This window comes from Coffea arabica, chromosome 4e (assembly GCF_036785885.1).
Source record: "Coffea arabica cultivar ET-39 chromosome 4e, Coffea Arabica ET-39 HiFi, whole genome shotgun sequence".
NCBI lineage: Eukaryota > Viridiplantae > Streptophyta > Magnoliopsida > Gentianales > Rubiaceae > Coffea > Coffea arabica.
This window is the reverse complement of record NC_092317.1, coordinates 2,283,476-2,308,224: the sequence shown is the minus strand read 5'-3', so window position 1 is coordinate 2,308,224 and position 24,749 is coordinate 2,283,476. Positions and strand designations below refer to the sequence as shown.

The following is a 24,749-nucleotide window of genomic DNA, read 5'->3' as shown; positions in this document are numbered from 1 at the left end:
TCGGCGCTTAGATACTCGACTCGACTTGGCTCTATTAACAGCACTAATGCCAATGGCACAATGCGTAGCAATTGCGCTTTCTAATCCTGGGCATAAATAAATAAATAAAAGCCGGCCTAAGATAATGAAAGATTGACACACGACGACGTTCTGTGCTAAAACTAAGATAAAAATGCTTATCACAACTTCACGTGACAAAACTTTTACGTTCCTTACCCACGCTACCATTCACACAGACCACAACCTCCATAGAATTAAGAAATAAGAATTTTTGCCATAATTATTACGCTGCTGACATGATGACTTTGCCTAATCTTGGTAGAAGCATTAATTTGTGCATGGCACATAAATTAAATGTTCTACTACCGTAACGCTCCACCAGCTCCATAATTCCCGTACCATCTCTCCATCCATCCATTCAAGATCAAGAAAGGAAATAGTAGAGAAAGAGTAAGAGAGATGCAAATGGCATCACTAGACTCTCCCCGTCCCGATTCTCCCCCAAATATTCCATCTCTAGCCATAAGAACTCAAGACGCCACCAACAAATTCTCCAGGAGTATTTCCCATAAAGAAGCCTCCTTCGCTGAAACCCCACCTCGTTTAAGTTCAACTTCCCTCTCTCCCCGCCTTTACCTCTCTCAACCTTCCTCTCCTCGCCTTTCCTTCACGTCCTCCAAGCAGGACCATGATCTCCACACCATCTACAGATGCATTTCTTCGGTGCTAAAAAAGGACGGCCAGATTTTGTCCATCGCAGCGTCCAATGGTCTGGCGTATACCGGTTCCCAGGGTAGTATCATTCGAATATGGAAGCTGCCCGAGTTCGCCGAATGCGGCCAGCTCAAGTCCAAGGCCAACATGGTTGTTTCCTTACAAGTATCGAATGATAAGGTTTATGCTGCGTATGCCGATTGTAAAATCCGGGTTTGGCACCGAACCTGGGAAGGAGCTGTAAAACATGTACGAGTAGCAACTATTCCTAAGCCCGGAGGTTATGTCCGCAGCTACATCACCGGCAAAGATAAGATGGTAATCTTTCTTCTTCATAATTACTCAAGCTTTCTTTTATTGTTGTAGTTAATTGGCATACAACTGTATATCATAATTAATCTGAAGAGAGTAGAATAGGTCGGCCATGTGTGAGTGCTAAATATCACTGTGTTCTGCATGGACACCGGTCCTTAATTAGGATCAGAACGATTTTATTACTACTAATTTTTTCTGTTTTCAACAAAAAAAAAAAAAAAAAAAGCCTCATGTGGATGGAAATACGGTGATGATTATGTGGTTGCTTCAAAGATCGCGTGCTTCAGTCGACTCTTTATAAGATTCATAGCAACAGTTGCTTTAAAACTTCTAAATAGACCTCCAAATAGCAATGCAGAAAACAGCATAGGTTCCATTACTGCTCCGGACATGAATTCCAAACCTACCTTTTCCTATTATGAATTACTAAACCTGGATAAGAATAAAACTGAACCCATCCTTAATATTCGACTCTCATTACACTTTTTTTTAACAATTGCGCAGTCCACTTTAACATAATTTTTTTTGGGGGGAGCTAAACTACTTTAGGTTAACCCCATTATAAGTAGCATAGTTTCTGAAAACAACTCTATTATTTTAAAGAACCGAGCTGGTTTGGTGCAGTAATTTTGTTATATGCGAAATCAAAATTTTATTTTTTTTTGGGCATATGACAAGATTTTAGAGAACTGAATGTTTAATTTTCTTACGTTGTATGATTTACTAATCAGGATTTCCCAAAAAAAAAAAAGCAAAAATGTCAATCGCACTCCAATTTTTGTTAATTGCAAACCCCCACTGTCATTTTTATCATATGAATTTCATTTATTAGACCATATGATAAAATAAATAATGAGAGTGCAATTCATTAATAAAAAGTAGACTGTAGGCCTGCCGTTTACAAGAGATTAAAAAGCATGCAGGGGGTCTAAACATATGATTGGAGGAGTCTTGACTTTTACTTGTTTCAGGAACTATCTGCCATTGGGAAATCGAGTTTTAGGGCCTTTCAAGGATTGAAACTAATTAAAGTCAAGTTTTGGACTCCAGTTCCCATTAAAAAGCTTTTTTTTTTTCTTTGGATAATGATTAAAAAGCTTTTTTCAACGACTGCAATAAGAAAGAGAATAACTAGATTATCATTAAAAATGGAATCATATACTATGTGCATTATGTAATCAAGTATCCCGTATGCCCACCCGTCTCCGCCGTCTTCCCTATCTTTCACAAACAATTTGGGAATTTGGGTCTTCCGGTGGCGGGAAAGCCACAGAATGATACAAGTAGTATAAACCTTCAATGCCATGAATTGGCCTCTTTTGTTCATAAAAGCAAATTATGTAGACATTGGCCCAATATGTGTCTTCAAGTGCAATAATGCCAAGATTTTTTTTTTTTTTTTTTTAATTTTAACTAAGAGGCTTTTGCCATCTAACCTAACCCTCCAAATATCAGCTTAACTATCATAAATATTTCTGAATATATCAGCTAGATAGCAGTTGTTTGTTGAAATCATAACAAAGCTTTCATACACATATTCAATAGATTCATCCGTTCCCATTTATTGTGCAATTTTCTGGGTTTGGACAGCAAATTAAAGGTGATGCAATTAAATGCACAAACAACTAAGTCGAGAGCGAGCTCCATAATATGGCAGACAATTTTCATCTACCATGCAACTATGGCCTTTCTACAAACATTTATACCATCCCTCCATCTTAAATACTTGTGCTGCATGCTGAGTATCCAACTTGTGCATATACAGGGTTTTGTTTTAAAAAGAATGTTCAATATATACTCGTTAATATATCTAAAATCACATCTAACTTAACATGTATGTGCATATATTAATAATTATTATCCAACTTTATATTTATATATTTTTCCTATTTAACTACATTTTATTTTTTTTAAGGTGTCAACCCCTCAACTCTGTTTTTGATCTCATTAGAGAATCTTGCATGATATTTTTGGAGGCAGTTTGTTTCTCCACCCCCTTTTTTTTTGTTTCTTTTAGAGATGTACCAACGCATGCAACATGATGGACGGGTAAACATCGCTCACAATTGAACCCATACATGCATAACCCTTGAGTTTTCTTTTCCCTCTTTTTTGGCCCCTAAAGATTGATCAATACATGCAACGTACAGATGAAACATGCGGCACCAATAACATCACTAGCAATTAACGTATCAGATGACATCCTCTACTCAGCTTCTCTTGATAGAACAGTAAAAGTATGGAGAATATCTGATCTAAAATGCATGGAGACAATTCAAGCCCATCGAGAGCCCATCAATGCCATAGTTGTAGCTGACGACGGAGTCCTCTACACCGCATCCGACGATGCCACGGTCAGGGTGTGGAGGCGCAACTTTTGCAGCGGGGACCGCCCACATTCCCTGACAGTCACCCTGCCCGCAAAGTATTCCCCGGTAAAAACCCTGACCTTGACGGCGGATGGAGGGTTCCTCTACGGCGGGTGCACCGATGGCTACATACACTATTGGCTAAAAGGTTGGTTTTCGGGGCAGTTGCAATATGGGGGCCCCCTCCAAGGCCATACTCACGCGGTAATGTGCTTGGCCACCGCGGCCAGTTATGTGGTTAGCGGGTCGGCTGACTCCAGCTGCCGGGTATGGGTTAGGGATCCAGAGGGTCAGCATAAATGTTTGGCAGTCCTTTTGGGTCATAGAGGACCGATCAGGTGCGTTGCAGCATTTGTTGCTGCTTGTGGGACTGGCAATGAGGAGGTTGATGATGGTTGTACCATCTGCACTGGAAGTTTGGATGGAGTCCTTAAAGTTTGGCGGGTCAAGTGTGCAAGTAGTACCGCACGAGGTACCCTACAGAACAACTGCGAGTACTTTGAGCTTGCATGAAATGGAAAATGACCCACCCGTCTGGTAAAAAACCCGCTGGAACTGTTTTCAGTCTTTTAGATGCCATGGACTAAAAGGAGATATATAATGACGGTTCAGTTCTTCCCATCTTCGAGGAATGGACACCAGGAGAGCAAAGTTTAGACGACCAAATTTAATGCTTAGATGTACAGAAGACTAGGGAGTAATACTGGATTTACTCGTGCTGGCTAGCAACTGTGAATTAGTATGAGATTTGCCTGCTTCATCTATGAACCCCGGAGTACGTGTATGTGTTGGATGCTTTGCTTTTTCTTCTGTTCAAACTTAAAAAAGAAAAAAAAATAAACGCTTAAAATGATTAGTTCCGAGATAAGGTGTTAATATATTGTTGTTTGGAAAAACATGATGCTAGTGATAAATTTTAGGAATGGACTAGTAAATTCACACTCCTGCTGCTTCATGACACTAGTAAAGAAGTTGTAGTATTAATTAGGTGTATATTTAAGATGGAGGAATCGTGGATTAAGGCCCTCCCGACCCTTACTACCCAACGCGGACAGCTAATGTGTTCCACTTATTGAACAGGGTTCTATGGTCGGTCCGTGACCCCTGGATGCCGAAGGCGTCTTTGGGGTGATCTCGTAGTTCCTACGGGGTGGAGATGATGGGGTCGGTCCATAGATTTTTCTTCCTTTTGCCGCATTTCGCTCAAAGGGTTAAAGGGAGATAGTGCAGCAAGCTGTTCACAAGGGCCAACTTGATCCCCTTTCCCAGGGATCTCAGATGAGGGAAGACGCAACAGAAAGCAAAGTGTATTGAATATTACCACCTTTTCCCAATCAATTATGATTCGAAACCCCACTTGTTCAGTATTGGGTAGAGCATAAATCCCACAAAGGAACAAGCCTATAACTCAGGAATGAGGCCTTCAAATAATCGAACGGTGAATTTATCAACTATTTAGCATTATTAATGGTGGCGATGTGGTTATACAAATCAATTTCTGGTGTATACGTACTTGGGTACTTAATTGAGTTTGAGGTTGAAAAATGAACACTTCATTGCCGCCATCAGCATGAAAGGAACATCCAGTAATGGTGGTAGGCTTGATTCTTGAATCACACATAAGCCAATCAATCATTTGGGGCGAAGAAAGGTTATGGGTTGAGCCACAGATGAAACTTGATCATCTCCAGCAGCTAAGATCACAAGCTTACTCTCCGGCAAACTTGTCCTGATCATATAACTCAGGGGAGGCTGCCATGGACCGCTGCTCGGCTGCTGCAACTCCACCCCAGCATCAGAACCATAATTGCTGGGCTCCCGTCGATGTGAAAGCCGATATACGCCGTAACAAAGTATTCTTAACCCCACAAGAATGGCTACGATCACCAACGCGGAGAGGAGATAAGATATTCCAGAAGTGTGCTTGCACCTGAATGCAATTCCTAAGCAAACCATCAGTTTGACAGAGGCCCGTTATGGCTCTCTGGAACTGTAAAATAGAGGTAGAGGATAAGCTGGAATTTGAGGTTCCTTGCAAAAATAAAGAAAGGGTTCTTATGGTATTCCTGCCTTTAGCTGATGGTATTTGGCAGTCTAATATCCCAAGTATGGTATTTGTTTGATTTGATAGTGAAAAGGACTTGGTATACCGGCACACTTTTTTTCAGTGCGCAAAATCTTTTAATAAAGTCGAAGCATGGATTTGATTGATTTGTATAATCATTACATCAACTCTGCGCACAATCTAAGGTATGCTTTTGAGAATTTAAGAAACGGTCTTTCTCTGCTTTTGTGACCAAGTGGAACACTGAGGACGGGTGAATATACCATAATTGAGTCTACTTTTGATCCAAACACGAACAACTCCCATATCATTCTCACAACTTGCTTTAGATGGATCTCCAAATTGCAAATGCTTATAAATAAAACCAACCTCTTATAACTAAAGGTCATTGTATTAAGTTTACATAAGTTATTACATACTTGATACATAAATCTTTCTTTTGTTTCCTGCCTTCTGTTCAGTCGAAAAAAAAGATAAAATTTTACATAAAAGTTATTCAAGCTTTAATTTTTTTCTAGTTAAATGTTAAGTGGGAGGATTAATTAACTTTTACAATGTCCATTCGTATTTTCGAGAAAATTGATTCATGAATTCTCGACAAGATTCATTGGTGTATTAGGTGAATCCTTTCGTTATTCGTTAGTTCATTAATGGAGCTATTCAATTCATGTACTTGAAGTACTAAATTCGTGAATGGATGTTTAATATGATTCATGTATCCTTAATCTCGTATTATCTCTCTCTATATATATATATATATATATATATATATATATATATATATATATATATATATATATATATATATACACACACAGAGGTGTTCTAACTTTTTCGTAACAACTTGCGATCAACTGAAATAATAAAAAAATAATTTTCTATTTTCTCTCTATTCTTATTTTTGTAGTTTATTTTATTAGTTTTAGGCCAACTCTTCACACGTGTTTGGAAACAGCAAAAGGAAAATTAAAAATAAAATTACCAAGAGATCAGACCTAAGTGCCAATTTCCCACTCATCTCAGCTGCTTCCGCCGCCAACGACGACGACGTTCGCGAATGCTAGCTTGCAGTTGCAGGTCCCTCATTAGGTAAACTCGCAAAATCGTAACTTCACTCCGCCACTAAAATTCAGAAAGACAACCTCTTTCGCCTTTGAACTGCACATATTAACAGCTCTTGCAATTCATCAATTATTCAGAGTTATTGGTTCTTATTACATGTCTAATTCACTGTCGCTGCAGAGCCGACCTTGCTAGAACAGTCACTAAACTCTCTGCAAATTCCAACTCCGTACGACACTTACTGGTTGGAATTCCTCTCACAAATTGCTGAAGATGTTCTTTAATGGAGATACATGTCTTTTTCTCATTTAATGTATTATCTAAATCGTATGGCTAGAATTACACTTTTTTTCACACGGTCTGAATAGTGAGGTTATGAGTACTATTATGTTTCATTTTGAGGAATGAGGAGAGAAAATTTTGAAATTATGAATTTTCGTGGTACAAATTTCTGAATTAACCGACTCTGGTAATTCATGTGGCAGAGATGCTCTTTTGATCATAAGTTGCGGAGCGTTGATATTGGGGCACTTCTACATTCAGATATGGACCGGACAAGACGAGATAAGGTTTCCCGTGTGTGGAGACAAGTGGCTACACAATCAAGTAGCAGCCAAGGTGAGGTTTCTCAGCTGAATCTGAAGTTCACTTTTCATTGCATATTTGTATATCTACCTCCCACGTCGATTTTAGTCACACTACAACTTTGCTTCATGTTGTACCAATCAACTCCTGGGAATTGTTCATATGTTCACTTCACGGTGCTTGGTGCTGTCTTAGGAAGACCAATAGATGATCATTTATGGAAAATTTATTTCTGTCATTTTAGAAACGCGGATGGGTTAAAAAATCTAATTAACAAGTGACAAAAATGAAGAATTTATTCGCTGTTCAATTTCTTTGGGAGAAAGTGAAGAGCAGGTAGCAGGGTAAATTTGTGCTGAAGATCATGTGAAAAGACTACACTTGTGACTTGTTGAAAGTGTGAGACCAAGTGGTGTTGGTGTTCTGATCAGATGAACTGTTGTTTTCCAAGTTCCGAAGAAGTACCTGCCTTGCTCTTACAATATCTATTTTATGCTGCAGATGCTTTACTAAAAACTTGTTGAAATTACCGATCTTGATCTGTCTTTGAAACTTAGAACTGCTGATATTGGTACACATGCACTCCAGAATGGAATTACGTCTGGCAATTGACTGGTTTTAGATGTGAATGCACAGATTTTGAAGGCAACAGCGTAAAGATTGATTCTGAGAACTCTGCAGTTGTTGCTGGTAGTGAGAAGAATGAAATAGAGAGTCAAGTGAAAGAAGTGCAGGATGGCATTTCTTCACATCTTTCAACAATTGAACGTGAAAATGAAGTCAGAGTTGGGGATGATCAAGAGATTAATCTTCGGTCAGTGAAATCTGGTGATGAAGTTAAAGGATTACAAGGAGAACCCATAAATTCATCTGAGAAGGATGCAGCTTCAATAGAGCCAATATCTTCAACTGCAAAGCATTCGATTTCACTAGAGGTATGCTTCTGATATATCTACTGCCGACATAACTGGTCTTGCTTTATCTTCCTAGGGAGCATATGTTTTAGCAGTAGGAAGTTGCTTGCAGTAACAAACTTTCATTATGGATTTGTAAATTCATGTCGGTTCCTGCATGCCTCTGAATATAAGGGGTTCTGAGTTTTTAACCATTAAAGTACGTGTGTCAAGCAAAATTTTATCACAAGTTTAATATGCATTGTGTAATTATTTACATGCTTCTTATCCTTTTCCTAGCATATGACTAATTTGCTACTATACGATGGTAAGTATCAATTTGTCTTCAACATAATATTTAGTAGTTTTGTTTTCTCGTCTTTCTTGTGTCTAATTTTATTTGACAATCTGTAGGTGGGGTCTTCACTGATCCGTTTTATCAAAGGAAAAGGGTATGAAAGCATATGTCCATTTCTTTTGAGATTATTTATCATTCTATGTGTTCCTAAAAATTTTCTCCTACAGGGGAGCCACACAACGAAAAGTTGAGGAAGAGATGGGAGTTCAAATTATCTTTCCTTCTTCCAAAAAGGAGGAATCTATAAGTAGGTTTCTTATATCTGACCAACTTAGTTCAGTCTTTTTCTGTTATGAACGTATATGATGAACATCTTGCTCTGTGATTTAGGGTCAACAATCTTAGCCTCTGATGGCATATAATGCACTAGTAATCCTTTTATATTTGCTGAAGTTGGACAACTGAATCAGAAAATTGTCCTTGGTAGCTGATAAAATAGAGTCTCACTCATGTTGTACACTCTTTACAATCTTTTTCTCAACCATCAGGCTCTCAGAGTCTTAATTCCTGTTTTAAGCGTTTTCCTCTTTGTTTTTTTTCCCTCCATTATAAGGATTGGACTCTCTTGTTTTGGAGTTTCTGATGCACTGCTGAAATTCACAAGGGTATCATAGTTTTTACTTTGACAGTCATATGTTGCAGTCATTGAAGGTGATTCTGCTGAAAGTGTTGATAGAGCACACAAGAGAGTACTGGACATTATTGATGAGGTCAGTACCAGCTAGAACATATTCCTGAAGTTGTTATAGTAATTATTATCATTTTACTACATTTGGTTGGCATCTTAGTGCACAGCTTTTTTCTCCCAAACCTCCATCATCCTTAATTGGTTTATCATATATACACTGAATGCAAGATTTAGAAAGCTAAACTGAAGGAAACTGCTGAGAGTTTCTTTTTGTTTTCTTGTAAAATTATCTTACATGAATTGGTTTACCTATTTACCTGCAACCACATGATGATTTTATCCTGCAAAGATATCCTTTTGTCATTTCTGTCAGTCTTCAAATAAGTCTGTAGATTTCCTGCTGTTGTTCTTTATTACATCTGATCATCACACCTCATTTGTATGTGTTGTCTTTCTCTTCTTCTCTTGAATCTGTTTTGGGCTCTAGAATATTCAAACTAGGCAGTGGAGTCTTCTATTTTTCTTAAGTTTGTAATGCGTATTGCTTTTGTATGCCTCTGATCTCTACAGGCAGTTCAAAGCCCAAGTCTTGACTACTCTCACTTTGTCTCACTTCCATTGGCTATACATCCTCAACTGGTAGATAAGCTGGTCCAATTTCAGAATTCAATCCTAGGAACCCAAGACACAGATCAAGGCGATATACTAACCGTGGATTCAGATGCAAGTACATCAGATGAGGAACCTGATGTACAGCACGCAGATAAAGCAACAAAACATGCAATTGAAATTAAAGCCAGAGATGGTAATGAACATGTTAGAAGGAGTGTCACCAGCATACCACTTGCAAGTTACCCACCTAAAATGTCCAAGGCCTCTGCTTTGGAGAAGACTTCAAAAGTATCTGGTATGCAAGTCTGTCTTTATGGCATATGGAATTAATAAATTTTGTCATCATGTTTCTTTGGTGTTCTTGGCGTCTACCTGTAAGTTTCCGCAGATTATATGTTCATTCATCAATATTTGTCCGAGACTATTTTCTTGCTTGACAGTGTTTGGTCAAATAGTTCTCTTGCCTTAATATATCTTCATATATCATTTCTTCTCATCTTTGAGTAGTATTTGAAGTAGTGTTCACATGGCAGAGTCAGGCATTGAGAGATCCATATTTATTAGGCCGAAAACTTTTCACTTAACTGTACTGATGCTGAAATTATGGAACAAGGACCTACTTAGAGCTGCAGCCGAGGTATTGCAGGTAAGGTTGTCTTCATAATCTTGAGTTTGGATAGTTACATTGGTGGTGGACCATGACAGACATCCTGCCGTGCAGAGCATTTCATCAGAAGTAATCCAAGCCTTGGACAGCCGGCCTGTTTCTATTCAACTTAAAGGCCTGGTATCATTTTTATTTTTTAATCTTGGAAAGTTAGTCGCAGAGCATCATTATTTTACGAGTTTAAAACACATTTTTTGTTAAGAAAACCATAACTTCTTGAAGTTTTTCATAACAGAAAGAAAGCAAAAAAATCCTTGAGGCAAATTAGAAAAAATGTATGCAATTCCCAATTACATTTCACACTGCTGGGTTACTTGAATGATTGTTATTATAGACTTACTTTACATCCCAATCCTTCTTATACTAAAGAGAGTACCAGATTGAGATTCATACCAAAGACACCACCCTGCAGCCAAAAAAAAAAAAAGTAAAGGATGACGGTTTTTATTTTTTTTCCTTAAACGTATGCAATTCCCAATTACATTTCACACTGCTGGGTTACTTGAATGATTGTTATTATAGACTTACTTTACTAGAGAGAGTACCAGATTGAGATTCATACCAAAGACACCACCCTGCAGCCCAAAAAAAAAAAAAAGAGTAAAGGATGACGATTTTTATTTTTTTTCCTTTTTTTAAGCTCATCATATGTTTAGTTCTTCACAACTGCATAAGGTTTCTTGTGTATGTTCTTGTAGGAATGCATGAAGGGTTCTTTTGCTAAAGCTCGTGTTCTCTATGCTCCTGTTGAAGAAATTGGTGGCGAGGAACGACTATTACGTGCTTGTCGTATCCAAATATTCTGGTCGTCCAATTTAACTTTTTGTTCCTCATTGCACATGAAGTATTATAGTTGGCTTGCCAAATCATTATTTTTTAACATTATACCGAGTGCTCTTTTTTTTTTATTGTGTTTTTCTTGAACAAAGTTAGAGGTTATCATTGATGCATTTGTTGAAGCTGGTCTTGTTCTTGAGAGAGATGCGACACACAAGCTAAAGGTATGGCACTGGAGTTTCTTATCTCTTTTTTCCCCCCCTCGGAAAACCTTTCATTCTATCCAGGTGCTGCTTGGTATATTTCCTTACTAAATTGTTATAGTAGTATGTATTTGCTGCTTCTTCAATAATTTGCTGTCGTAGTTTCATTTAGAATGTTGCAGCAATAACCTGTTCCCGTTAAAATGCAGTTACATGCCACTGTGATGAATGTCCGACACAGAAAAAGGTGCTTTACTTTCTAAGCTTTTAATTAATCAGTTTAACTTATTTATGGTTGAGTATTTGATCATTTCTACAGCCTGATGATTTTGCCGTTTTTAAAGGTTACTTTCGTTGTGATAAATTGCAGAAAAATGAGAACAAGAAAGTTTGATTTCTTTGATGCACGAAGTATTGCTGATCAATACGGATCTGAGGATTGGGGAGTGTATGTCATCCGTGAAGCCCATCTTTCTGAAAGGTTTCGGTTTGATGAAAATGGTTATTACCATTGCTGCACTTCTATTCCCTTTCCCGAAGATACGCAATTAGATTAGATTGCCCGCCTGCATCTAAAGAAACATTGTGCCCTCTTTAGCTGTTTAAGTGTTTTTTTAGTATTTTCTCTTCACCTGGTTGTCTTCATACTCCTTTACCCAAGACGTGACGCACAATCTTCAATATGTGTAGGAAAGAAATTTTATGCGGTTTGATTTTTTGCTGGAACTTGTATGACTACTGAGGTTCTTTTCTCTTTAACGTGACATACACAACAAATCAAATAATCACACGTCTTGTAATTGACTATTCTAGTATGCCAAATCTAATAATCGCGTGTTTTGTAATCGACTATTAGTTTATCCACAATGTCTTCCATCATCCCCTTGAGCTAATATACAAATAAAAAATTGTTGGAACTCGTGTCGAGGGGATTGGGTAACACTTTCGTGTTTGGAAGAATTTGCTTCGTCCAAGTTTCTAATGCAGGATTCGGGAGCAGATCATCGTGCAGTTATTGTCCTGTTGGTGATTCGATCTATCATTTTGTTAGCTTAAATTTTATTAGGTTCTGCAACTAGATTACCGATCTAGAGGACCCTTCACTTCCCATCAGTAAAATGAGGTGGTTAGCTGTCATTAATTGAATGAAGAAAACCCAACATCTCGTAAATTTGATTGAAAAATTAGTACTATTTGGTAGACTGGGTTGATGGGGACCATTTGATGTGTTTGGACAAATTCGGTTGCAAAATGGGGTGACTTAGATGGTGGTGTGATTTGCCCTGAGTTATGAATTTCTATGTATGCCGTACAAGTTGGTATGGCCCCTTAGCGGAGGATTCACCCACGGAACGGAAGGATGGTGGGCCGAGCGTAGGGATGGCAACGGGGGCGGTTGCCCGCGGGGGGCTCTCGGGGCGGGGGAGAATTTTTTCCCGGTACTCCCCCGCCCCGCCACCCGCAAAAAAAAAAAATATAATTATATATAATATGTAATTTAATTAGTTATAAACTTATGATAATGATATTATTAGTTAGATGTATTATATAATGTATATTAGTGCATGTAATATAATTGATATTATCAATTATATGAATAATTAGACATGTCTACTAATAGAATTTATTAATTAGTTATACTAAATTTACTAATACATTTATACTAAATTTCTAATTACACTTAATAGAATAACACTTTTTTCTCAAAAAAAAAAGCACAAACACAATAATGAATTAGTGATTGTATTTGTACCAAAAGTAAAAACTTAACTATTTTAGTTGTATTTATTTCATCATGTTGGATTGTATTCAAATAACTTTTGTTTGATTGTTTTTATGAGTTTCAATTGTAAAATTAAAATGAATAATTACTTGATGATGTGTTGATATTTTAGTACTTGATTATTTATTAAAATTGAATTATAATAAAATTTTATTAACCCCGCGGGGGTAGCGAGGCGGGGCGGGGGGAGTGGGTGGCGCGGGACGGGGCGAGGGCGGGGGGAGTTTGTAGGCAGCGGGGCGGAGGATGGGGGAGTCCGCCCCAACCCCGTCCCGTTGCCACCCCTAGCGGCCATCCCCCGCCCCGTAGGGATGCCGAGCGATTTGAGGTCCTTCCTAGTGGTCGGGTTCGATTCCTACCTCTCTATTTAGATTGCAAATCACAATTTGACAGGTTAGCACAGGCAAAGTACATCTTCGAACAGTTATAAGATGTAGAGGCTTCATCCTCACGAAATCCGTACTGTTGAGCAGGAAACATAAAGCTACAAACAGATGTAAAAGATGTCAGAGAACGCTTAACTCGCACTCACAAGTCACAACCTTAAATTCTTAAATTCAGGGCAGGCAGAAAGAAATACTCAGTATTTGGTTAACTGAAATGGCACCATAATCTGCCTGCATAAATGGAGCTAGATTCTCACACAGAACTAAGAAAAGATATGAAACGAATCAAGTATAAACTCAATATTTTGCAGTTCTATTTCTACTTGAAACTAGATCTTATCGGACACTACGTACACTGCTGTCATCTACAATAACCTAAATTCTTAACAGGATTATCAGATAAACATGCATGTAAAGTTCATGTATTTTATCATTATCCTATTCAAAGTGGCTTCCCTGCATTTTCCTCTCCACCCATGAAGGAGATAGTACTGGACTCATTTGACACTCCATTTCTACTTGGCTATGCTTTGCTTCTGACTTTTCCAAGTTCACATTCTCAGCTGGATATACTTTAACTCGCCATACCTTAAAAGTTTGGTCCAAGCTAGCACTGTAAACTAACAGTCGAATCAATACATCAGCGGTTTCTAGTGAAGCCGCTAAGCATTTCACTGGCCCATGGTGGCCATCAATGACCGCAAGACATGAATGGAAGGAATCTCCGTCCTCTCTTCTCCATATCCTTATGGTGGCATCCTCAGAACCGCTCAAGATCAAGCCCCCAATCGACACTAAACAAAGAACTGCAAAATGGTGACCCTGTAAAAATCCTTTATGATTGAACCTCCCGGACATTCTCTCCTTCTGCCAATAGTTTATGAGCCCATCCGACGAGCCAGAATAGAGGAAGCAACCGCCAGGTGACGAGCTCAAAGCCAAGGCATTTATCGGTGATGGTTGAAACTTTAGGGTCATTGTGAGAATGTGGGAGCTTTCACGGTAAACCCTTCGCCATATTTTCACCGTTCCATCTGAAGAACCCGTGAAAACACAGCCGTCTTCTTGGTTTATCACAATTGCAGTCACATTACCTTCGTGAGCCTCGAACGAATCGAGGCATTGCTTTTCTCTGATTTTCCACACCTTAACTGTCTTGTCCCAGGAACCTGTGTACAGAAGGTTTTCCATGTGGTTGTAAGCCATACATGATATAGAGTCTTTATGGATATTCATTTTAGCATACACCAGGAAAGATCTTCTTGGCAAGGTGGTGATTTTCTTGTGTTGAAAGTTTTCTGTTGGTGGCATGTCCCAAACCCGGATTTTGTGGTCGCCGTGCGCAGTGAAGAGCAGCTTCCCATGAGCCAAGATGGCTCGAATTCCCCCAGCTTTAGCCTTGATGTATCCCATCTCCGTGCAATCCGGAAGTTTCCATGCATGGATCCTTCTGCTGTCTGACGCAGTGAAGACAAAGCCTTTTGATGCGGCTATGGAGAAGATTTTACCTTCACTGCGATGGAGAGAGGCTATACAATGGTAGAGAAGAGATGAGTTTGGGGATGCGGATGCATGCAACGGAGATCTGGTCCACGGGGTCTCAGGGCTCATCGGCCAGAGTGGGAAAGATGCGGCAGAAGCACAAGATGTTCTTGCGGAAGCCAAATGAGAATCAAGCTCCTGGTTTCCAAATGAAAGTCTCCTTGGCAAGTTTATGTTCTTTTTCTCCTCATCCACAAAACTCCAAAGAGTTCTTTCCCCACTGAATTCCATAGCATGCAGATGAGTTGGGGCTCAAAGTGGCACTGGTTAAGAGTAGAAGGAATAATCTGATTCAGTGAGGTAATCAACTTGAACGCATGAATTTGCTATATTGATCGCTCAAGTGAAACACTTTGAACTCTGGACCAGGTGGCGTTAATAGTTAATACTATAGAACTGCCAGGTAAGGTATTGGATTGGAGTAGCTTACTGCTTATCATAATGCACAAGGGCGGGTAGGAGATCAGTTGGGATCCTCTCTGTGTCACTATTCGGTGTCAAATCCAATGCCAATTCCACTTATCACGTGATGGTAGAAGAAATTTAAATAAACAACACTTGATAAATTAAATGAACAGGACATTTGACATAAATATAGAAATCACACTGAATTGTCACAGAAAAAATAGTACTGAGGATCCTGTGTGGTAGGAGTCCCCGTTTTTGTTGGACCTCTTGCTATAATTTCTACTTGATTAAGTTGGCACTGGTGTTGTACTGTTTGTTTTCAAGTTTCAACGAACACAATAGTGATAGTAAATACCCGTTGGTGAATGACTAAACTCTAAAATTAAATTGACAAAGCTCTCGCGTCATGAATCAATTCGTGAAACGATGAGGGAGAACAGTTGTTGAATACGTGGGCGCACATAACATCAATACATTCTCAGCAAGGCAATGGGCACAGTGTCTATTTCTACCCAAGCCAAGAGGCAAGAGCCATGTTCCAGTAAATTAAGTAGCTGGTCCATAAATAACTACTGGCATTGCTATCTTCTCGGTTTAAAAAACTGTTACCCCACCCCCATGAACAGCGGTTTATTTTATCCACTTGCCGAATTTGACAGAAGTTCGGTGCTGGCAATTACTACATGCATGCAAATGTAAATGCAATTTGTTTCATTCCTCAATTTAGAGTCATATTTCCAGTTTCCAGGTTCATTTCAACAGTGATGAAATCAGCATATTGGCATTGCTGAAAAGTCTCAGTTCCGGCCAGTAAACTTACATATGAACAAGAACTCATACACCAGTAAGAACTAAAATTAAGATTTTTGCCAATTGGGATTTTTATCCCGAGTCTGGATATCAGATAATCACTTTCTGTTGCGTAACCAAACTAAGGCCTCACTGACCCCAAAGTACCTGAATATGGAAATTCTGTCGTCTCTTGGTCTCTAATAAATTCTAATCGCAGTTGCCTCTGATATATATCCTAAAAGACAAATTTCTTCAAAATCTAGCTGCAAAAACTGAAAGTAGAAAAAACTTGGGATTCATTAACCTCGATTTTCTTATCTGGCTCTGCCCATGTTTAAGATCATTGGACAAAAAATTCCTTTCTTGAGAGTTTTGTGTTTTCCGTTCTCGCCTGACATAGAAAAGAACTTTTCTGATCCAAAAGGAAAGAATAAAAGAAAAGAACGTCCAATTAGTACTTGATGGTGGTCGGATAATGCCTAAATTTCTCCTGGCTCTCTCTCTATTAAGCTCTTAATTGCGACGTTGCGGTATAGCCAACAACCCCTTTTAATGCTGCCTATCTATCATTTTAACGTATCAGCCGCTGCACCACGCCTCCCTCCAGAACCAGAAGCTTTCTACGCTGTAGGGTTGATAGGTTGGAGTTTTGGTCGTGATCGCCAAGTACAAGGTTCCATCCCATCAGTCCATCACTATTCACTATTTCTGTTTATATACATTGGAACTATATAAGTTCAAAAAATACTCAACAGATAGGTTAAGAACTTGAGAATCTAATCAAGCTCTGACCATAAATATGAAATAGAGTTGGTACATGCCAATGTCCCGTTCTAATTGCAGCATAAGAAGCAGACGAACGCTGGCTTGGTCTACCTGATCAGTAGTGTCACGGGATTGCGTAACGGGCAAAGATAGGTCACGAGCAAGTACTAACATTCTGGAAAAGTGAACTTAAATTTGAAAAAAAAAAATGCACTCTATAATTTAAAAAATAAATGTAATTGTAATGTGTGTATCAAATTAGACCCCTATTGGAAAGTTCTTTTTTTTTTTTTTTTTTAGGTATAACCCACAGGTGTTCGCATCCGTTTTACGATCTGCGACTAATTCTATTCGAGTAGGATCGGCCCCTTGCAGGGAAAACTCTCCCAACATTATTTTTTCTATTCCCAAGAGTTTCGAATCCGAGATCTCATCGATAAGAGATGCAAGCCTCTTCCTGTCTTCTACTTGCACCAATATCCATTGCTTATTGGAAAATTCTTTAATGAAACCAAAAGAATCTAGATCATTTTTTTGCAAGTACTTGATTTCTGTTAAGAAATATCACTCGATATGGATCTTGGCCCGATTGTATCAAAGAAACGGGATTTCAGTTTGTTTTCAAGGAGACGCTTTGAAAACGACCGGCATTTTAAATGGGTTTGTCAATTTTCAAAGAATGTGGACGGACACTAATGATTACTCTTTGTCCATTACATATTTATTGCCTTAGCAGTCTTTTTCCAAGCTGAGAAACTCAGACTTTTGTGTAAATAAACCTAGATCCCCGAACAACCTTCAAAAGCCGTGAAAGTCACTAGGCCCAAAAGTGTGAAAGTCTAAGGTTCTTTTACGTGAACGCCCTTATTCAGGCTTAAAGGTGGTATTGGTGCCCTTCTGAGATGATAAGAAGAGCACGGCCATTGGGTGGTACCGTTGAACTAACTCACAAAGCTTGTGGCGATGGCAATTCATGCGCCAGAAAGTGTAAAAGCAAAAGTCGACAATTCCCTTTTGCGAGTGCGCAGATGAATGATAGCGCGATTGGATACAAGTTGTAGAGATTTTGTATGGCATACCTATTAAGTGCACATTCTACTAAGTTGGAAGTTTAGTGCTAATTCATTTTAATTACCAGCCCCACCATCTCATATCATATGAGGACACAAGACTTTCCAATTTGATCGATACTACCAAATTTGGAATAAGGCCACAGTAATATATAGTAGTGAAGTGAATAAACGTACGTGGAATAGTAGTATTTGATGAATTGGAGTTGTCAATACGTCGTCACTAACAACATTCTGATGCAGTCCCAGAGGACAAAAGGAATCATGTGAACCCTCCCTCCCTCCACTAACGAAAACAAAATGCTTCAATTCTTCAATTGGACATGTTGAACCATGCATCAACATACGTAAATGATTAAGCCCATTTTTAGTACAACAATTAATATCTTCCACGATGGAGCCAAAACCTCCAAATATGCCAACAACTCCTCACAAGATTCCTCCCAATCCCATCTTAGAATTGATCAATTACATTGATCAAACGTACCCCTTGAAAGTACGTACGTGTGCATTGCAATAATTAAGCAACAAAAATTAGATGCTAGCAAATAGTAATTAGTAATCCTACTCCATTCTCATCCACACATTTTTGAGCAACTCAGTCCTCCTCAATCAATCATCCCTACCTCTTCAAAAAGTAATGGTCGGTCCACTTTTTGGCGCAAAGTTAACTCATGCCGGAAACCACTTTCTTTCTTTCTTCCTTTCCTTTTCTCTCTGTGTCATTATTTGACTTAGTTCCTTTTTTTTTTATCACAAAGGGAGGGAAAGGGGGGGGCCCCAAAAGGGACATTCACCATTAGCCTCCTCTCCTATTGGTCGGTTCACATGGATGCATCATTCCTGACAATTGCATCCAAGGCATGTTAGTCAAGGACAGCTAGGAGGATTGCAAGAAATGTATGTACACAGCCCTTGTTCGCAAATGCATGGATTAATTGTACACAGCATATTCCTCTCATCTTCTAACGAGGAAAACAGTCATCCGGAGCTCGGGATCCCAATCCAATATCGATGACCCAGCAGTCACATTATCATCAAGTACATAATCCAACTACTACTACTTAATCTTTACTACATACATAAATGATTATCGGTTGGGTTTAGAATTTGGCAAATGGCATGTGCTACAGGAACAAAACTCACGAATAATTTGCTATCCAAATACCTTTATTTTATTTGTACGTGTTTAGTATATATATTTGTACGTGAGACAGAAAAGGTAGCTTTGTCATCTGAAAGCTTTCTATCCATTTCCTACATCTAGCTCCAGCCTTCCGCCGCTCTCAACTCTCAGGCTTATCTTCCTCTTCCTCCCCCTTCTTCCCCAACCACCCCCCAAAAGCAAAAGGAAAAAAAAAAAAAAAAAGGAATGGCTGGAATTGCTTTCGGACGGTTTGATGATTCATTTAGTGTAGGGTCTCTCAAGGCATATCTTGCTGAATTCATCTCCACATTGGTTTTCGTCTTCGCCGGAGTTGGTTCAGCCATGGCCTACAGTAAATAAGCTTCCTTATGTACCTTTACTTTCTAGTTTCTAGATTATCACACAAGCCTAGTCAATTTTAACGTTCAAGAAAAAGATGAAAAAGAGAAATGCATTTTTAACAGATAACATTGATCTTTAGCAGCGATAATAGCACACACCTGATAGTGTTATTAATGTTCCCTACAATCATTCAATGCATCTCAATGACCCAAAAAACCTAGTATGGAGTCCTCATCCCATGCATGCCCATGCAGATTTGAGTTGGTCACTAAGGCCATTTATGGCTTGCTTATAATCTCTTGACTAGCTTGTTTACATAAATTGTGATTTGTGGCAGACAAACTGACATCAGACGCGGCTCTTGATCCTTCTGGGCTTGTGGCAGTCGCAGTTTGCCATGGTTTTGCTCTCTTTGTTGCAGTCGCCATTGCAGCCAACATCTCCGGCGGCCACGTCAACCCCGCCGTTACTTTCGGTTTGGCTCTGGGGGGTCAAATCACCATCCTCACCGGTCTCCTATACTGGATTGCTCAACTTTTGGGCGCAATTGTGGCTTCCTACCTTCTCAAAGTTGTCACTGGAGGCTTGGTAAGTTCCATTTCTAACGTCCGTAATTAGTGTGTTTCGAAATTATAGATGCCTTTTCTAATGTAATTTTGTGGTGAATTTTGTCAGGCTATTCCAATCCACAGTGTTGCCGCCGGGGTAGGAGCACTTCAAGGAGTTGTGATGGAAATCATCACCACCTTTGCTTTGGTTTACACAGTCTATGCCACGGCAGCTGATCCAAAGAGGGGTTCACTGGGTGTCATTGCCCCAATTGCCATCGGTTTCATTGTCGGTGCCAACATCTTGGCCGCCGGACCATTCTCCGGTGGATCAATGAACCCAGCTCGCTCCTTTGGACCGGCCGTGGCGAGCGGTAACTTCAGCGGCAACTGGATTTACTGGGTTGGACCCCTCATTGGTGGTGGCTTGGCCGGTGTCATCTATGGCTATGTGTTCATGCAGCATGACCATGCTCCTCTTGTTAGCGTTGTTTAAATTATGACAATTTGTCATTATTCCGTTGGTTTTCTCTCCCCAACAAAAAACCATTACAAAAAAAAAAAAAAAAAGTATGGCCAAATTTGTGCTATTCTTTGCTTTTCATTCTTGGTGTGTAGCTATGAATCCATTTCTGCCAAGAGTTGTCTTCTTATCTTTTGAAACGAAAGGATGATATTTCAACCTTTGAAGCCTGCAGATAAAGTCCGTGAATATCAATTATGTAGCACCTACACGCCTAATTCCGCAAATGGGTAAGTTTCGTTCAATAAAAAGCAATAAAATAGACTAGAAGGTCATCAAAAGATCCACGTTCAACTACAAAAAAAAAAAAAAAAAAAAAGAAGAAGATGGGATCTATCAAAAAGTATGCATGTCTAACATAATTACTGTAATATCTACAATATTTTATCAACAAACAGCAAAAAACACAGATTAAATAGATCAATTGAAATTGGAATTGAGCTGCAGAAATTAAATATAATGTCCTATTGTATTAGGCTATCAAATTAGGTTTGCTGTTCTTAAGACTCAGAAAGCAAAGCACAAAAATGTATCAGAAGAAAATCAAAGAGAGAAACATTGAAGAGAATAAGTGTACCGCATTCTTACGCTACTGTCACTAGCAGCCTTGATGATCAAATTTCCTCCTGCTGTAAGGAATTTGAAACTTTTAATGCTTATTCACACGTATTTATATATAAATGCTATGCTACTGTAACATTTACAATATTTTATCAACAAATGAACAAAAACTTGGATTGAATAAATCCATTGCAATTGGGATTGAGTAGCAGGAATTAAGTATGAATGTATTGTTGTATTACGTTATTAAATCAGGGAATGGTTATTGGATCTTAGGAAAACAAGAATGAACTAAAATATGTTGTTTATGAAGAAGAAATAGTAAAATAATAAAAAATGGAACAAAGAGTGACAAAAAGAAAGCGTGATAGAAGATTCGTTATGCATTTTTTGCAATAGTGTGATTATGAAAGTCAATAAAAATTTTGCTTTCGCAACCAGTTTCATAATCTTTTTCTCTCTGGATAGAGCGTTTCCTCCCAATTAGTGCTTATGAATAAGGTCCAGTTTAGACATGATCCTTCACCCTTCAATGCTTCGTTTAACACGAATTGTTACCTTTAGCTGCTATAGAAAAAGAAGCAAGAAAAGGAACCAATCTCATCCGGCCATCCTTTCTCGTTGGAAAAATTTCCAGATTTTTTCTTAATGGACTCGTACTAATTTGTACATTAAGAATTACTACTACATATTTGCCCTCCTATTTGCCCTTTGGCTACCAATCCTTAAAGCCAAATTCCTTCTATTTGCCCTCCGGCTACAAATCCTTAAGCCGAATTTTATTGGTCTAAGTAGTGTTTCCAAAATCAAGATAAAATTATTAATATGCATCACCCACAGATTAAAGTATTATAATATTTTATGCAAGTCTTGACATGCTACACAAGCATGGAAAGCCAAAAAAACACAAAAAAAAAAAAGGGCAGGGAGAGCCAATGTATTGACAGAATTAGTCTGCCAGGCTGCATTGAGCAATGCTAAGGCGGCACAATTGGCTTTGATGAAGCAGAAGCCTGCTAGGCTAGGAAGAAACACAATAAAAGGAAAAGGAAAAAAAAACACGAGGGTAAAATGAAATTGGATCAAGGCTCCCTATATAGAGATTATTTACTCTCACTATTTTGCCGGTTCTTCTGCGTATCTGCTTGGGCCACCTTTTTGTTCTGTGTAAAGTCGGAGATTTTGCAACCCAGAGTATATGTAGTGTTACAGATCATCCAGGGGAAATTCTTAACAAACACCAATTATAATTTGCAAAATCATAAGAAGTAACAAGATGCATCTTCTGGGGGTGGCTGCTTCCCATAATTCCATTCGTGCATTTTCCATTCAGGTAGTTGCTGAATCACAACCTGCAGAGCAAGTGCACGAGCAAAATGAAAAGTTTTTAATTCTCATGGGACGACCAAGAAACTGGATGTCTGACTTCCATTTAAATCATTCAGAAAATGAAAATATTTGTGATGACGAGCCACGATTTTGAAGATTATAAGTTGATTTGTTTTCCTTTTTGTTCTTTTTAGATTGAACTAATTTCATCTGGCAAAATTCGACGGGCTTCCGTGTATCTGAATTGTGCCATTATGATGTAGAAGGACCCATTTACCTGACATAAGAGTTGGGCATTCACCCAGAAAAATCAACAGAAGAGAACTGATGAAGATTTGTTAAAATATGTCCAAAGAAAACATAAGATGGACTCCCCTCCGACAGGGAAAGAGGCGAGGAAGAGACTCGGCATGGCATGATTTTTAACTAAAAGCATCGAGGTTCGTGTTAAGCATATCAATTCTTAGCTTAGAAATTGCATTTTTGAAACGTACTTTGACTTAAAATAAGCATTGATGCATTTACGTGAGAAAGAAAACAAATACTCCTACAGTAGTAGCTAGCGCCTAGCTTCCAGGTGGGTGGAGGTGCCATTGAAGCGGATGCAATGCACTATATAATATATATATATATACACATATACATATAAAAGTCTAATACAGTAGCCGAGAGGGAGAGATTACGAACCAGCCCCGTCGAATCTGGTTTGCCAACGGTGGTTTGACAAGCAAGTCTCCAATTTCTTGGATTCTGCAATTTGCAGCATCACATCAGTGCTAAGTGGAGTTAACATTAGGAGGGCAATCTTGTTGATTCCTCTATTTCTAATAATCCCAATTCCTTCTTTGTAAACTTTTTTTTAAAAAAAATCCTACTCTTCTTCCATTTGAAAAAAAGAAAAGAAAAGATCCTACTCTTCTTGGACTTGTAATGATTGTTAAGGAAAGAAAAGAAACCCGTTTGAGCTTTTCTTTCTCTTTCTCCGTGCGAGGGCTTAATAGCTCTCTCCCTTCAACAACCTGAACAAAATACACATAAAAAAAAAAAAATTCTCATGAACAAAAGGGGGGAAATAAAAAAGAAACCTGATTGGTTTCATGGATATAGCTGCAGATCTTCTTTTGATAGAGGACCACAGGTTAACAAGCTAAATAGTCTTCTTCGCTATATGCTTAATGACATCACAAATTACTAACTAAACTCTAGTCGTAAGAAAAACTAAAAAGTGAAATTATATATTGATCATCTTCACCTCCACAATGCACGTCCCACAGGTTCCTCCTCCACCACAATTTAGCAAAGGTCTTGCCTATATATGTCGTCAAAAGAACCAAAACAACAAATAAATAACTAATATGGCTAAGCATCATGAGAAACATTAAGCAAGAAAAATAATTGTAATCTAGTTTTATCTTTCTCAATTTTACTCTTCTACTATTAAAAGTTAAAAAAAAAAAAGAAAAAGAAAAAGAAAGGGAGAGTGAAAGGGACTTGCATATGGTCCATACAACTCAACATTAGAATCAAGCATTATGTCTCTGAGTTTCTGGCCCCCGCAAGCTTTGCGAAAATGCACGTCAGGTGTTCCATCAGGAAGCAAAACTGACTAACCACAAAATCACAATATAGTATACTGCCACTAATTAGAAATGATCGATTAAAAAAGAAGAAGGGGTATTATGAACTGTGAAGTCCCACAGGTGAAGTGACTCACGCTAACGAATGCAAAGTTGACTGCAGGAGGCTCATGTGAAGTTGTGCTGGTCTCGGCTGATTGGCTATCTGGAGCAGAAGACCCAACAGCTCTGATTTTTCCTTTGGACAAGTTCAAGTTGAGGTGCTGCTTATCCGCGCCTTGGAACCTTGCACAAGTTCTGGCATTGGTAGGAGCTGGAAAAAAGTTACTGCTCTTCAAGCTGTGAGACGACACTGAGAAAGAAGCTGCTAAGCGGGCACCTGAATTCAGTTCCAGAATTCCCATCTTTCGTTTAGGGGAAGTTTTTTTTTTTTAAAAAAAAAAAGGGATATATTCTATTGAGATGGATATAGTGGATTGGATAGTTAGGATGCTCCTTTTGGAATTTGCTTGTGGCCCTTATTCCTCTTATCTGATTTTGCAGGCGTTTGATCGTGACACAGTACTGTTGGGGGTAGGAAAAAAGGGAAATACGCTAGAGGAAGGGGTTGAACCTTCGACCTTGTGGTTAACAGCCACACGCTCTAACCGACTGAGCTACTCCAGCTTCTTGTGTAGGCGGTGTGTTAAATTAATTATAATTTAGCAATGAGTTTCCTTCATATAAAA

The 24,749-nt window shown here is 38.7% G+C and overlaps 5 protein-coding genes and 1 non-coding gene across 16 annotated transcripts; 3 read left to right on the top strand and 3 right to left on the bottom strand.

Moving 5' to 3' along the window:
* The first annotated feature begins 465 nt into the window (after positions 1-465).
* LOC113742429 (protein JINGUBANG) lies at positions 466-3,911 on the top strand. The gene is made up of 2 exons (XM_027270263.2): positions 466-1,032; positions 3,180-3,911. The coding sequence occupies exons 1-2, from the start codon at positions 466-468 to the stop codon at positions 3,909-3,911; spliced, it is 1,299 nt and encodes a 432-aa protein (XP_027126064.1).
* A 2,498-nt stretch (positions 3,912-6,409) lies between these two features.
* LOC113741755 (uncharacterized) lies at positions 6,410-11,974 on the top strand. Of its 6 annotated transcripts, none has more exons than XM_072047085.1 (14): positions 6,410-6,552; positions 6,706-6,754; positions 7,011-7,143; positions 7,747-8,045; positions 8,418-8,455; positions 8,529-8,608; positions 9,004-9,071; positions 9,560-9,896; positions 10,135-10,247; positions 10,323-10,388; positions 10,967-11,057; positions 11,202-11,269; positions 11,458-11,495; positions 11,619-11,974. In XM_072047085.1, the coding sequence occupies exons 1-14, from the start codon at positions 6,521-6,523 to the stop codon at positions 11,803-11,805; spliced, it is 1,599 nt and encodes a 532-aa protein (XP_071903186.1). In that variant the 5' UTR covers positions 6,410-6,520; the 3' UTR covers positions 11,806-11,974. The 6 variants fall into 6 exon arrangements, with proteins under 6 accessions (XP_071903186.1, XP_027125170.1, XP_071903187.1 ...); XM_027269369.2 differs by having other exon boundaries at positions 6,706-6,769; XM_027269370.2 differs by having other exon boundaries at positions 6,450-6,552; positions 6,706-6,838.
* A 1,771-nt stretch (positions 11,975-13,745) lies between these two features.
* Positions 13,746-15,319, bottom strand: LOC113741240 (protein JINGUBANG-like). Its single transcript, XM_027268735.2, has one exon. The coding sequence runs from the start codon at positions 15,188-15,190 to the stop codon at positions 13,856-13,858; it is 1,335 nt and encodes a 444-aa protein (XP_027124536.2). The 5' UTR covers positions 15,191-15,319; the 3' UTR covers positions 13,746-13,855.
* Positions 15,320-19,072: 3,753 nt separating this feature from the next.
* LOC140005891 (aquaporin TIP2-1-like) lies at positions 19,073-20,635 on the top strand. Its single transcript, XM_072047084.1, has 3 exons — positions 19,073-19,493; positions 19,821-20,071; positions 20,159-20,635. Exons 1-3 carry the CDS (start codon positions 19,367-19,369, stop codon positions 20,525-20,527), a joined length of 747 nt encoding a protein of 248 aa, XP_071903185.1. The 5' UTR covers positions 19,073-19,366; the 3' UTR covers positions 20,528-20,635.
* Positions 20,636-21,954: 1,319 nt separating this feature from the next.
* Positions 21,955-24,568, bottom strand: LOC113741630 (photosynthetic NDH subunit of subcomplex B 3, chloroplastic). 6 transcript variants are annotated; one of them, XM_027269208.2, is made up of 6 exons: positions 24,159-24,562; positions 23,940-24,050; positions 23,697-23,753; positions 23,359-23,463; positions 23,132-23,194; positions 22,029-22,467 (listed from the first exon to the last, which is right to left on the bottom strand). In XM_027269208.2, the coding sequence occupies exons 1-6, from the start codon at positions 24,423-24,425 to the stop codon at positions 22,375-22,377; spliced, it is 696 nt and encodes a 231-aa protein (XP_027125009.1). In that variant the 5' UTR covers positions 24,426-24,562; the 3' UTR covers positions 22,029-22,374. The 6 variants fall into 6 exon arrangements, with proteins under 6 accessions (XP_027125014.1, XP_027125015.1, XP_027125009.1 ...); XM_027269209.2 differs by having other exon boundaries at positions 23,401-23,463; positions 24,159-24,558; XM_027269213.2 differs by lacking the exon at positions 23,940-24,050 and having other exon boundaries at positions 21,955-22,467; positions 24,159-24,568.
* Positions 24,569-24,613: 45 nt separating this feature from the next.
* TRNAN-GUU (transfer RNA asparagine (anticodon GUU)) lies at positions 24,614-24,687 on the bottom strand. Its single transcript has one exon. It is a non-coding gene; the product is annotated as a tRNA-Asn (tRNA).
* Positions 24,688-24,749: the final 62 nt, after the last annotated feature.